The following is a 14,530-nucleotide window of genomic DNA, read 5'->3' on the forward strand; positions in this document are numbered from 1 at the left end:
TCTTCCTCTTTCAACAAGCCTTTAAGTAGAGACCTTATCACAGTCTGCATTTGTGCTGGAATTGCTTTTTAATATATTTTTAAATCTTCTTTTAATGTTTTTAAAGTTTTTAAAAAAATGTTTTTAAAGATGTTTTGTTTTAATGTTTTTAATGGTTGTTGTGTTTTAATATATTTTAAAGTCTGTTTTTATGATGTTTTAAAGGGTTTTTAGTGCTTTTGTTTGCCGCCCTGGGCTCCTGCTGAGAGGAAGGGTGGGATATAAATCAAATAAATAAATAAAAACAAACAAAGGCAACATCCCCCAACAAAATGGCCAAAAAGAAAAAAGAAAAGGCCCAAAGCTAACGTTTAAAAGAAAGATAAAGAAGCAGGAGGCCTTGGCAGGTGTCGAGGGGAGGGGGCAGGTTTGAGGGCACCTGGGGACCCACAGGAGCCACAATGATGACCACAGGACTCTATTATGACTGAACAACTCAGTCCTATAGGTGACTGGGGCAAAATTACTGCATCATCAGCATATAATAGCACCGATAGATGCCTGTGGGCTAGCTTTGGAGGATGTGTATTAAAGTAGTAGAGGGCTATGGGTGGAGAGTTTATATAAACAAAAATGGGGCTCACAGGGCCGGCCCCAGGCATGCCGGGGCCCTTGGGCACCAGCCTGCCCTGGGCCTCTCCACTCCCCTTCCATGATCTGTGGCAGGAGCCGTGGATCGCAGGACAGGAGCTTCCAAGCCACCCGCCATCCCCCTGCTTCACCTACCTTTCTCTCTGCTGTTTTTTGCAGCTGGGTTGCCATCAATCAAGATGGTGCCCGAGGTTTCCCTAAGGGGCTGAAGCCTTTGCCGCCATCTTGGTTGATGGCATGCATGCGTGCTACACACGTGCATTGCTGCCATCAACCAAGATGGCGGCAGAGGCTTCAGCCCCTTAGGGAAACCTCGGCTGCCATCTTGATTGGTGGCAACCCCGTGCTCGCAGCCGCAAAAATCAGCAGAGAGAAAGGTAGGTGAAGCGGGGGGATGGCAGGCAGCTCGGAAGCTCCTGTCCTGCAATCCACGGCTCCTGCCGCAGATCGCGGAAGGGAAGCAGAGGGGTCCCTGTTGCTCCAGAGGCCCTTAGGCCAGTGCCCCTCCTGGCTGCCTTTTAGAACCGGCCCTGGGGGCTAGTATACATCCTTGCTTTTACTCCTTTAGAAGTTGGAAAAGGGCCTAAAAGAAGATCCTCTGAATTGCACCTAATTTTTAAAAAGGTTTGGATAATTGGTCAATTGCCTGCTTTGGATGGGGTGGTAACCCCGCCCAAGGAGCAGGTTCATAGTCTGGGGGTGCTTGTGGACCCTGTCATGACCTCCCCAATGTTGCAATTTTATGACAGACCCATCTCTGTTGTGAGAAGCCCAGGTGACCTCAGTGGCTAGGAGTGCCTTTTACCAGCTTCGGTTAATATGACAAGTATGGCTGTTTCTTGATTGAGATAACCACTGTTATCCATGTGCTGGTAACCTCCAGATTGGATTACTACAAGGCACTCTATGTGGGGTTGCCCTTTAGGCTTACCCAGAAGCTGTAGCTAGTGCAAAATGTAATGGCTCAACTGCTCACCAGGGTGGAATTTCACCATCATATTATGCCACCCCTGAAAGAACTGCACTGGCTGCCAGTTAGTTACCAGGCTAAGTTTGAAGTGCTAGTATTAGTGTACAAAGCCCTCTGCGGCCTGAGATCAGGATACCTAAAAGATCACTTCATCCCCTACAAACCCAACCAATCACTGTGTTCTGCAGGAGAGGGCATCTTGCAGATACCATCCTATCTGGAGGTCCACTCTGCCCAATGTCAGAATTGGACCACTGCATATCAAACAGGTGCCTTCTCTATTGTCTTTCCAGTCCCTGCTAAAGACATTCCTTTTTCAACAAGCCTTCTAAAATCTTTATCCCAGTTGTTATTTGTATGTAACTGTTTTACACAAGTTATTATATTGTAAATCACTTTGGGATGCCTCATGAGAAGCAATTCATAAATAACATTTTATATTATATTATATTATATTATATTATATTATATTATATTATATTATATTATATTATATTATATTATATTATATTATATTATATTATATTATATTATATTATATTGGAAGAGGGTAGCTTCCTATTTTGTATGAAGTGCAAATCAGTCGTTAGACCTGGCGGCATCTCCATATTGTTTTGCCTTCTGGCAGGTGCTAAATACAGAATCTAAATCTTATAAACTGTCAGCTTTCAAACATAACTAAATGCTACCTATCACTGCATATCCAATATATCGATATTGATATGATCCAATATCACTCCGATATCAAATATCCAGAGAATAGCCAGAGAACATTTCACATCAAAATGTTCAGAATTTTTTTAAAAGAGTTGGGGAAACAATGTAATTTTAGGTCTCATCATCTATTCTTCATTAACTCATTCATCGCCACTGCCACAACCAAGGTAGGTTATCGCAACATTTATGGATAGAGAATGGAAGCAACTGTGATTTGCACAAGGCCACACAGTAATCCTGTCATTAAAATGAGATTTGAATCCAGATCCACATTCAGCACCTGTTTAAAGACCTCACTGACTTCCACATAGCTTAACTACACCACTCAAATCTTTATACAGTGAAGGTACTTGCAGACAGACCAAACTAGATGCCACTATGACCCAGGATATGGTCTGAAATTATCCAGCACCCTTGCTGAAGTTAAGCAGGTCTGAGTCTAGTCAGTGTGTGGATAGAAGATTGTCTGACAACCCTACAATGAATGTGCAAATTTGAAAGCTGTGTGAATTGAACATGGAGTATACCCAGAAGGTCCCTGAAAGCAAAGTCCATTCTCCCATAAGCAGGGGTGGGTGGGTGGGTGTTAGCCACCAGACTCAGTGCTTTCCCCTCATGGAGGCTGAGACATAAGCCTATACCATCTTTTCAAACATAAGGACAATCAACTTTAAAAATATATTAAAATCAAGCTTTGATCAGGCATCTAACTAGGAAAGATCACCAAAGATGCTTTGAATAAGTTTTCCCTGTTTAACAATTGTAGAAGCTGAGCAACTACAAAGCTGAGCGTTCAAGAATACACAGGACTGCTTTTTTATTTTCAGCCAATAGTTGTCTGACTCATTTACTGGGAGGAGAGCCTGGCATCACGCATGTCGCTGCAAACTTTCTGTGGGGGCTGAATAAGGGCGTGCAATTTGCATGTGGCAAAGTATCCAGACAACTTTTGTGCACAGGGAGTTGCAACAGGCACAAACAGAAAGGCCCCACACATGATAGCTGTGTGAAATGGCATGCAAACAGTTGCAAAGGCAACAGGTGGGACTTTGTGCTCGTTTGAGGGCTGAAGCTGGAGCGGTTTCACAATCGGAAGCAAAGCAGTCCTGTGCTCATTCTTGCTTTCCATGACTTCCTCCTTAATGTGTAAATCATTTCTAGAATGACAGACACGCTACACATGATGGTGGCACTTCTGTCATGTTGAAATATGGAACTGTCCCAATTCCATACACAGAGAGGGATGGGAGATACTATTTTTAAGTTAAAAAGGAGTGCTAAACCCTCACCCCTCTTCGCTTACTTCTTGAAATCAAGGAGGAAGGCCCTCTGGGTAGTTCCAAGCTCAGGGCATGGTGTTGTAGCTTATTTTAAACTGCTTTAATGCTGTATTTAAATGTATGTTAAATACATAATGCTGTATGTTGTAACGTGCCCTGGGAACTTATAGCGAAGTGCGAGGAATAAATCAAAATAATAACCTGTCATCCATCTCAAGAGAGGTAAGGGGGGCTTTTCTCCCAGTCCAAGCTCACTTTCAAAATCACAGCCCAGAGAAAAGTGCCTGGGGAGAGGAGTTGTGGGGTGGAAGGGTGCTGCACTACTGCCCCACATTCTCCTTTGCTTTTAAGGTCAGACCCCAACCCTCTGTCCCATCTTTCTGTGCAATTTTTGTTGTATTTAAACAACACATAGAAATGGTGCTATTACATCTGCTTTCAGCCTGAGGGCCTTAGTAGCTTTCAAAGAGGCACCTCTTGTGTTCCTAAAGGAGCTCCTTACATCAGGGCAAGATGACTCCAGCCTCATGTGGGCTATATTCTTCTTTTTTAAAAAAAGTTGGATGCCTCAAGATCTAGTGAGGTATTTTACATTTATAAAGCAAAATGCATGCTTGGGATCTATGTTCAGTGATTCTGACTATGCCCTCCCAGTTGAGCAAAAAGATGCTGTGCAGGAATTGAGCCAAGGGTCACCTAGTTTAACATTCTTCTCAAGAATCTCAGAAGCCAGCTGGCACTAGGTGACCCACTAGAAACTAGCTACTTGTCCACAGTCTACTTGCTGCCTACTCCTGTTTTAGACATAGCTCAATAGCACAAACCACTTGGGACTGAATTCCCATCTCTTGTCTCTGTGAACAGAGGCTAATTAGTTCCTCTCATCTCTTGTTAAATATGAAATACTTTTCCTGGCAATCATTTCCTCTGCCCTCAGCAATGGAAAGGGAACCAGATTATCCTGCAGCTCTAAATCTTTATTTGCTTCCTTCACCACTGAGCCCAGAAACTGGACCTTGAGAGAAAGCAAACTTCAATATTCTACCACTGCATATTCCACCTGAGCTCTTGAACTTTCAGATGCATACAGATGTATGTGCAAAAATTAGTCAGGACCTTTTTTTCCCCAATTGCAAGATGAGCCTGGCTGCCATTTTCTTCTGCCCCCTCTCCACCTAACATTACATAGGTTTTGTCTCTGAATCCAGTTATGATTTCCTCTTGTTTTGTCCCTCCCCCATGCTTCAAGCAGCCTGTCTTTTATTTTAAAAAATAAGGCATTTTTTTAAACATAAGAACCGCTGCAAAGAATGGGATGCAACAATGGCCAGTCAATCAGCACTGTGCACAGCCAGCTTCTGCTGGAAACTAGCAGAACCAGTCAAACTTCCGAGCATTATCCTTCAGAGAAGTCAGTACCTCTATCCAAAACAAGTGAGTGCAATTCCATGGAAGCTTGACCGCTCTAATTGTGTGTGACCGTACACACTCTTGGTCTTTTGTCTGGCTTCTTACAAGAAACTGACAAGATGCCAAATGATCCCTTGTGAGTCAGGAATCCTACAAAATCTTTCTGGGCAGCAACTGGGGATTTTGTGTTATCAGAAAATACCCCACAAAAAAGGCCTCCTTTGTAACCTTATAGCAATTGTGGGGACACATGCCAATCACTAGGGATGGAGGAAATTTTTTGATTCAGTTTGCATGTAAAGCTGAATCTATCAAATATGTGCTTTCTGATACAATATGAAAATCAAAACACAGCCATCCTTCAAAATTCACACTTATCCGAATTTTGCAATGCAGTTCTCTAATCAAACGATGTTTACAGAAATGCATATATTAGGGGAAGTGTGCATAAAAATGTATGTATTAGTGAAAATAACACACCAACATTATATTAGAAATTGTTTTCAAAATGTGTACATTAGTCAAAACTGCATACAAAAATGTGTTTATTAAGAGAAATTAGCACTAAAATGCTAAAGAATTTTCATGATGATTTTTTTTAAAAAAAAACACATATTGCTGAAGACATATGGAAAATTGAATTTAAGATTGGAAAAATTATAAACTGAGAAAACTGAAACCAACAGATTCTTCCATCCCTACCAGTAACTGAATCCATTTATTTAAAAACTGGTTCATACCTGCGTGGAAGGCTCTTCATATGATCGGAAAGGTCCATTGAACATGACAAACCCATTGTGATAGAAGGTGAGGGGGATTGAGTCCAGCTGCTTCAGCCTAGCACCCCCTGCTATGTGCTCGATGTGGGACATGCCTTCCCCAGCCAAAGCATTTAAATCTTTCAGCCTTTCAAAAATTACATCAAAATTTATTGTTTGTGAAATGATGGAGTCACCTATGACAAAGGAAGGAGAAATTACTAAGGGAAAGGCAATGGCTAGAGAACTCTCAACCCTGTACTTTAACTGCAAAATCTTCTCCAGTATGAGTGCTGGAAAAGCAATTTCTATGACAAATTAATGGAACAATACTTTCAATAGGGCGACATTTCTACAATTAAAGTATTGGATTATATATAGCGTTATCCAATGCACTCATTCCAGTAGTATAACCATTTAGACTTATGCAATGGATCTTTCACCCCATCTCTTCCCTTGGCTCTGCCAAACCCCCAGAACAGATATGAGGGTGCAGGTTACTTAGTGTTGCATTGGACAGAAGATATACTGACAAGTTTGCACCTTGTGCTCTAGATATGGAGCTGTTGCACAGCACAGTAAATAATATATCAAGTTTAGAATTTTTCCTCATTTATACTCTGCTTTTCAAGCCAAACGCCTTCACAAAGTGGCTTACAGTATGACTGAAACAGTTTAATTAAAATTAATCAATTGAAAACTTTTTTTCCAAAACCATTTGAGCCTGATAAACTTGTATTATTTGCTACTAGATCCTTGGTAATGCTGATTTGCAAGATTATTTAATGAATGACGATGGTGATGGTTTACTATGTATTCAGGGCTATCAATGTACATGGCATTTTGTAAACAAAAAGACTGGTCTCTGCCTCAAGGATTTTATAATCTAAACTGAAATAAAGGACATTGTGTAATCTTAATGCATCTAAAACGGGGCAATCTTTTGTCCCAGCAAACCTGGTTTCCAGAAACGCCTTGACAGCTGACTCCCTTCTTCACTCAGTGAATCCACCTCTCCCAGACTGTCTGTCCCTTCTCCAACCCAGATCAATCCATAATCATCCAGAAACCGCTGCATGGGAGGGAAATGGAGGCAATTTAGAGGGTGCAGGGAAGAGGAACATCCCAACCCATTGTGAGAATAGAAAGAGGGGTACCTAGGATTCTGAGACAAGGGAAGATAAAATTGCTACTTTGGGAACTTTTATTTTAGGGCTACAATCCAATTAAGTCAATTTTATATGAGATTATGTGAGATTTCATCTGAGCCTAACTCAAATGTGAACCCAGGCAATTAAGAACACCCAAGGCCAAACATAACAAAAACCTTCCAAACCCTGAAGGTCAAAATCTCAGGTTAGGAAGTCCTGTGTCCCCTGCCACCACTCCCCATGGCCAAATGCAGTCCCTCCCATCCCATTTTTTAAACATGAGTGGCATCAAAGGGCAAAAGGGGGGCTCGCCTCCCTGTGCCCCCCTCCCTTCCCCTCCCTTCTGTTGATGTCTAGTATCAGTGGCCTCTGGGAGATTAGCTTGTTCAAAAGCTCTTGTTCAACAACTATTAGCCATGAAAAGCCATGAATGAAAAGGATGCTCAAATTCCTGGAGAAAAAAACATCTCTGGTCTCTTCCATTAATCTTACCTCCATTTCCCAGACCTGATGCTGCAATTTAAGGCATATCACTTCCAGTTCCTCAGCTCTGCTGACCCATGAAGATTCCTCTAGTGGAGAAAAAAAATGAAAAGTGATTTGGAGAGTCCTCATTTGCTTAATATTAATGTGCACAAAAAGCAGCAATAGTCCAGGGTGCGGCTATCAATTTGTACTCTGACTCAGAATGGAAAAGAACAAGGGTGCATTTTACCTATGGACACACATTATTCAGATGGACAATCCCATGTGGTTGTGGCCAGTAGAGGACTTAGTTGGGCCTTAGAATCAAACAGGACCATCTCATCACTAATGGTAAAGTCCCAAAAGTTGCTCTCTTCACATGCTCATACGCTCAATGCTGTGGCCTCGAGGATGGCCTTCAGTTACACATCCCTCAAGCCTAGGAAAACCTGGGGCCCACCTACTGTTGAGGGCAGAAAGAAGGAGCAACGAGAAGTGTGGTGCAATGCTACCTTTTCCTTTCTTAAGGATTTTTATCTGCTCCTCAAGCTCCTTGATCTTCTTATCCTGCAGATCCAAAAGCAAAAGAGAAAATGATGGTCACCTTTAGGATAAACGTCATAACAGAATCTCTCCCTCCCTCTCTCTTACACACACACACAGTCCAATAATCAAGGGAGACCACTGACTGCTTGGGAAAATGCATGATCATGATCCAGCTGTTAATTTTCATGTGACCACTGCTGGTTCTGATTTGTTTTGTCCAGCTTCCAGAGACCAGACACATGCTATGCTACAGAAGCAATCTGGGTATCAGTTTTCCGTATGTGTTCAACTCTAAATATGTAGGCAAAAAATATAGAACTTGGATTGTGTGGTTGGCAAACTTGCTGTTTGTTGTATCCAATTCCAAAGGGGTTGGAATAAAGACAACAAAGATTCATCTGGGACCTGAGGGACTAACCATAGGCCAGTGGAGGCTGGTGGCTCCAGTGTCAGTGGGACAATGAATCTGCTCTAGGTTTTAGTCCAAACTTTCAAGGAGCTTTCAAGGACAGCTCCTTGAAAGTTCCGACTAAAACCCAGAGCAGATTCACTGCCCCACTGACATTGGAGCCACCAGTCTCCACTGCCATAGGCTCGTGTGGCCCAGATCCCTCTTAGGTGAGTGGATCTCCTATTCTGTGGAATGACTGAACTATGTTTTGCTCCAATCTTATTTCTTTGAAACAGAGTGAAAACCTACATTTTTTATGGGAGTTTTAGAAGCTGATTTTTATGATGAGAGCCATTTTATGATGCTGTTTATTATATAATTTATGAGCATTGTTTTAAAGTTTCTGTTTATTATGTATTTTTTTATATATTACCTTGGTTTGGTAAACCGCCCTGTGACCATTTTTGGTGAAGGGTGGTATAGACATCTCTAAATAAACAAATATTTGTGCAGTGGAAAATGCTGTGCAGTTTGTATGACTGATGAAGTGGGTTCTGATCAAGAAATCAAAAACATTTTACATAAACAAATGAATAAATAATAAATTTGTTCTTCTTTGAGATGCTACAAAACTCTTTCTTGTATTTCTAGAACATAACTGTAATGCCTTTGTCTGTAATGTAGGTGGGGGGAGGTGGAAATCCCTCTCTGAATAACAACTCAGCCTTTCTCTGCACTTGCTCATCTTTTCAGCTACAAATAGGCTGCCTTTAGTGATCAATGCCGTGGTAACCTCCCATTTAGATAACTGCAATGTGTTGTATGTTAGACTTCCTTGGAAAATAGTCCAGACATTTCAATTGGTTCAGAATATGGCTGCACGGGAGCTAACTGGGACTGGGCACTACAAACATACCATGCCCAAACTTTGTTATCTTCACTGACTACTTCTGAGCCCAGTTTGCTTTGACCTTTAAAACCCTTCACAGTTTAGGACCTCAGTATCCGAAGGATCGCCAAGTAAACTACTGGGGCTCCGAGTTCATCATTTGAGTTTTTTCTTCAAATACTCCCACCTAGGGATGGAGGAGAATTTTGTTTGGTCCACAGTTATAAGCAACCTGATCTAATTCATATTTCCCAAACTACTACACCGATCAGGAAGCAATTATCCTTCAGGTTTCACATTTTTGAAATTTTGCGATATAGTTCTTGGCTCAAAAAATGTATCAGGGTGCATTAAAATTTTGTGTATTTTAGGATAAAAATATGTTCAGAAATTGTTACACGGATAAAATATGACTTGCATCCAATCTAACTCTACACAACTTGTTCTGTTAGTGTAAGGGTTTATGCTTGCCCAATGGAACTTCCCCCCTCTCCTCTGCCTGTGCACCCTCTAAATCTGTTCTGGGGGTACCCTCAACCTCCCAGAGCAGATTTGGGGAGGGCACAGGGTGTGCTAAGAAAACAAGTACATTGGACACTACCTCATGTATTTAAATACATGTTTTGTGATCAAATATGTATTCAACTATGTATGAAAACACCAATTTATGTACAAATGTTCATACAGACTTAAAAAACAAACAATATTGAGGTAACAGGACAGACAGGAATAGACACACATGAAATTGACACAGTTCAGAAACAGACTCATCCGTACCCCCACAGTGAATTTATGAAAGGGGGCTACGGGTGAATGGCCTTCTCAGTGGTGGCTCCCCAGTTGTTGAATGTTCTTTCCAGAGAGGCTATACTTTAGGGAGCAATGCTAATTCCCATCTGGGAGCATCGGGGTTGAACAGAGCAGCAGAGCCACCAACACATCTGAAGCCCTGCAGCTAATGCTGGCCAGGGCAGGAGGTGGGGGGTAGTTTCATCCGATGTTTTGCTGCAACAGCTCCAGGCAGGCTGGTGCTCCAGAGAGGTATAGATAGGACCCATTGTTGGTAGCTGGACCAGCTTAGGATCCAGCCAAGGATGAACTGGATCTTAAGCTGGTGCAGCTCCATCCTTTTCCCCTCCTCTCCCCAGATATGCTCTGGGAAATTCCCAGTAGTAGTTTCTGCCTGCCCACTCATTCAGCAGGTGCAGCAGGGACTGCCATCCAAACTTCATCCAAGCCCCTTCTGGGCACGGCAGATCAGAGGTGTTGAGTTGCTCTGCTACTGCCTTTCTGATACCAAGTAAGGCTTTTTTAAAATTTCCCTAGGCTTTTTAATCATCCTGTGGTTCTCTCAATACTGTTTCTGCTCTTTAGTTTTTTATCCTTCTGCTCTCAATTTTTTAGCTGATCATTTTTATCTTATTTGGTGGCTTTTTCTGCCTTATATTTTTATTGGTGTGTGAGTCTTTTTGTGGTTTTATTCTTCAAGCCAACCAGAGAGGATTCTGACACAAGGGAGCCTACAAACAGCGTAAATAATTGTAATTTCATTGAGTGGTTTCATCTTTTTTGTATATTGCATTGTGACCCACGCAGTGACTTGATTTATATCATTTAATAAAAATAATAAACACATTAATAAATAAAATCTTAATGTGAATCTGAGATCCCCTGTCACCAATGTGAACTGTTACCCTGCTAATACAGTCCCTCAAAGCTTGGTGTCTTCACCTTGTGAAGGATTGCGCGCGCTTGACTCTTGACATCTTGTTCCAAGGAAGCAATCTTCTGCATCATGGAGGTCATCAGCTCCATGTCGGTGGGAGCAGATCCTAAAGGTATGAAGTCAACACAGATCACGAGCAATTCAGTATCAAATGTGCTTTTGAGCCACTAACCCCACAATGATACATTGTGCTCCTTGGAAATGAAGCACAAGGCCAGAATGCTTGGTATGTTCTCTGTGTCGGCTCTCTGTCTAAATCCTTGGCAGAAACAACAGAGGACTAGTTTGTGGGTCATTGATGGAGGAAGGCTGCGGAGGTGCTGCTGGAAAATAATTCCCTTGTAATCATATAATTTACGAGGGTTACAACTGAGATTTCAGATATCTTGGATCCCAGACATGGGATGACGTTTCAGTGGTAGGTGTTAAAACTCTATTCTCCACAGCATGCCAGCACACACACATATGCAGATGAACTCTCTCCCTAGAACAGGAATACTTCTGTTGCCTGTCGCTCTAGATATTCTATGTTCTACATATGTGGAAGAAAAAACAGCAGCAGGATCAAGACATAGAGGCCTGGGAACAATATTTCTCACACGACATGAACTTAACGTGTCACTCCTTTCCCCCTCCTAGTTGACCAAAAAAGTTATCTAAGCAGGAAAGAGAAGAAAGGGAAGCGCCGTATGCATGCTGTGATTATACAGGAATGAAGGTAAAGTACAGAATGCACAGATATTTCATCCAGCTTCCTGAGAGTCTCAGCTTCCATTTTAAAATAAAGCTTCTAGACTTTATAGTTGCAAATATATGGATGAAAGTGTATAGGTGAACAAGGCACACTGAAATCAGAAAGATGGCTGGATTCAGAGTTCTGGCAGCTGGAGGTGGGGACCCAGCAAAGCTCTTTGCCACTCCCTGTGACAAGGAAAACCAGAATAAAAGCATGCAAAATGTTTTTTTAAATGAAGAAAAGAATAAATTATGCAAACGTTCTGTTTTCAGAACTTGTGTAGGTTATAAAATTTAGCTTGTCTTGATACAGAATCTGGATTGCCTGGCTGTACAGTCTGAATTATTTTGAGCCTCTCTAGTTTTTCTTTTAGCCTCCAACTGCTGAGTGAATCTGGCTTACTCCTGGCTTTTCAGCTGAAGTAAGACACATGTAGGCTGGCTGTTTCATTTCTGACTCAGCCGTCAGTTTCGCCCCCTTCCCCTGTGCTTCTGATGGGCTGTTCCCTTTTTTATTTCTAAAAGTTCTGCATGAACATTCGTGTGTTAATCTGTTCCTTAATCACCTGATTAACTAAAAGTAACAGGAAACTTTTTTTAGGGCCTGCCCAATAAAAGAAGCAGAACACTGTGCGGAACGTGTTAAGGACAGAAAAAGCAAGAGGGTGAACTCGGGAAAGGCTGTATTGTGGCTTCATTGGCATGTGGCAAGGTGTGTGAATGCAGTCAAAGGAGAGTGTGTGGTTTATGGGGCAGGTATGTGTAAGTCCCCAAAATTTGGTTCGGCATAGAGGACCGGAGTCCTTCCATCCCAGAGATAAAGCTAGAGTGGTCCACTTGGTCCAGCTCAGCAGCATAACCAACTGCATAACCAACTGCAGAGCGAAAAGAGGGTAAGTAGCTCCCATTTATTCCATTATTTAATTGAAGTAAAACAGCTCAGATCAATAACTAATAAGGGCAGCCCAAGGTCACCCTGAGCTAGGAGCCAAATCCTGAAAGAACCTATATCTTAGGAGACAGATCCTAGGAGAAGGAAGCGTATAGAAAGCTAGTTTTCAACACCACCCTAGCAGGAAAGCTTCAGGGGACACTGTAAACAAGGCTAAATTCCAGTCGGAGAGAAGGGGGAAAAGGAAACTCCACCGATACATACAGGGAGAGAGTCAGCTCAGTCCTTGCTACAAAGGGCAGCTTCAGCCTTCCTGAAACACAACCACAAGCTCTGTTTCCCTAGGTTAAAGAAAGGTCAGGCTGTTCTAGGTGGGAAAACAACAAACACACAAGACTTGCCTGGAAGGCGCAGCCCCTTGCTGAGATTAAAAGCAGCCAAAAGCTTAAACAGCCCCGCCCCTCGCTCAGGAAGGAAGCCTGAGAGAATACTAAAGAGTTAAGCCCCAGCTGATAGCCATCAGCCTCAAGTAACACATCATTGGCTGGCAGCAGTAGCTGGGAGGAACCAGCCACACATATACAGTCAGAGCACCCTAGCGAGGGAGCCTGCTCCACGAGCTAGAGGGAGCCCCAGCTGATGAAGCATCAAGGCCCCAGCTGACAAAGCGTCAAGGCGAGTTAAGCAGCAGAGCGAGTTTGGCAGCAGGGCGAGAAGGCCAGGGCCCCCCACTCTGCCCGTCTGTTCCCTGACCTCAACTAAACCGCAGTCTCTAACCCATTGACGTAATAAACCTTAAACAAAACTATGCAGGTAAGAAGCCAGCAGGGGTGTGGGGGCTTTCCAGTGTTTTGCACCGCCTGCAGCATGTACGACTATCTGCCTGTTGGACAGAAGTCGTGGGTATGCTCTCGGTGCAATGAGCTCCTGGCTCTTCGGGAACGATTTCATTTCCTTGAGGCCAAGGTGGCGGACCTGGAAAAGCTGAGAGAGGCAGAGAGGTGTGTGGAGGAGGCCTTCAGGGACGTTATAGCTGTGTCCCACTCCAGCGATGATAGCTCTCCTGCTATCATGGACAACAATGGTCTCGGGGAAGGAGAGCATCCAGCTGAGGAAGAGGGAAACGATCCCTTAGAAGGGACCCATTCCTTGGGGGATGAGCAGCTATCCTCTTGTGCCGAGGATATATCTCCAGGGGGTGGAGGGATCCTTGTAGTGAGTGATTCGATCATTAGGAACATAGACAGTGGGGTGTGTGATGGGCGTGTAGACCGCAAGGTGTTTTGCCTGCCTGGTGCGAAGGTTGCGGATATCGCCCGTCGTTTAGATAGTTTGGTAGACAGTGCTGGGGAGGAGTCAGTGGTTGTGGTGCACGTTGGCACCAACGACATGGGGAAATGCAGCCGTGAGGTCCTGGAAGCAAAATTTAGGTTGCTAGGTAGGATGCTGAAAGCCAGGACCTCCAAGGTGGCTTTCTCTGAAATGCTACCGGTTCCACGCGCAGGACCAGCCAGACAGGCCCAGCTTCGCAGTCTCAATGCGTGGATGAGACGATGGTGTTGGGTGGAAGGGTTTGGATTTGTTAGGCACTGGGGAACATTTTGGGACAAGCCGGGCCTGTACAAAAGGGACGGGCTCCACTTGAACCAGAATGGAACCAGGCTGCTGGCACTTAAAATTAAAAAGGTAGCAGAGCAGCTTTTAAACTGACTGAGGGGGGAAACCCGACAGGAGCTGAGAAAGGTCCGGTTCGGAATAAACCTCCCCCCTGGGATAAAAACCAAAGAAATGATGAAATTTTAAAAGGGGTAGGCCTAGAAGTAGGCATTGTGAGAGCAGGGGCACAGCATATAAATTCAGAAGAGCAAAATTACCACAGGCCTAACCACAAGTGCCAAAGACACTTGAAGAGAGACACTGCTTACAAGTGCCTGTACGCTAATGCTAGGAGCCTCCGAACCAAGATGGGA

General features: G+C 43.3%; 1 protein-coding gene across 3 annotated transcripts in view; it reads right to left on the reverse strand.

Annotated features, from left to right (window-relative positions):
- Nucleotides 1-14,530, reverse strand: part of UBXN11 (UBX domain protein 11) — a 69,014-nt gene that overhangs the window by 17,033 nt on the left and 37,451 nt on the right. For all 3 annotated transcript variants that reach the window (XM_061597874.1, XM_061597873.1, XM_061597872.1), the window contains 5 exons: nucleotides 10,939-11,039; nucleotides 7,894-7,948; nucleotides 7,409-7,488; nucleotides 6,723-6,837; nucleotides 5,748-5,962 (listed from right to left, as the gene is read on the reverse strand). In XM_061597874.1, the coding sequence (XP_061453858.1) occupies nucleotides 5,748-5,962; nucleotides 6,723-6,837; nucleotides 7,409-7,488; nucleotides 7,894-7,948; nucleotides 10,939-11,039 (566 nt within the window). The remainder of the gene's footprint in view (nucleotides 1-5,747; nucleotides 5,963-6,722; nucleotides 6,838-7,408; nucleotides 7,489-7,893; nucleotides 7,949-10,938; nucleotides 11,040-14,530) is intronic.

The sequence above is a fragment of the Rhineura floridana genome, chromosome 15, assembly GCF_030035675.1.
Source record: "Rhineura floridana isolate rRhiFlo1 chromosome 15, rRhiFlo1.hap2, whole genome shotgun sequence".
Classification (NCBI taxonomy): Eukaryota; Metazoa; Chordata; class Lepidosauria; order Squamata; family Rhineuridae; genus Rhineura; species Rhineura floridana.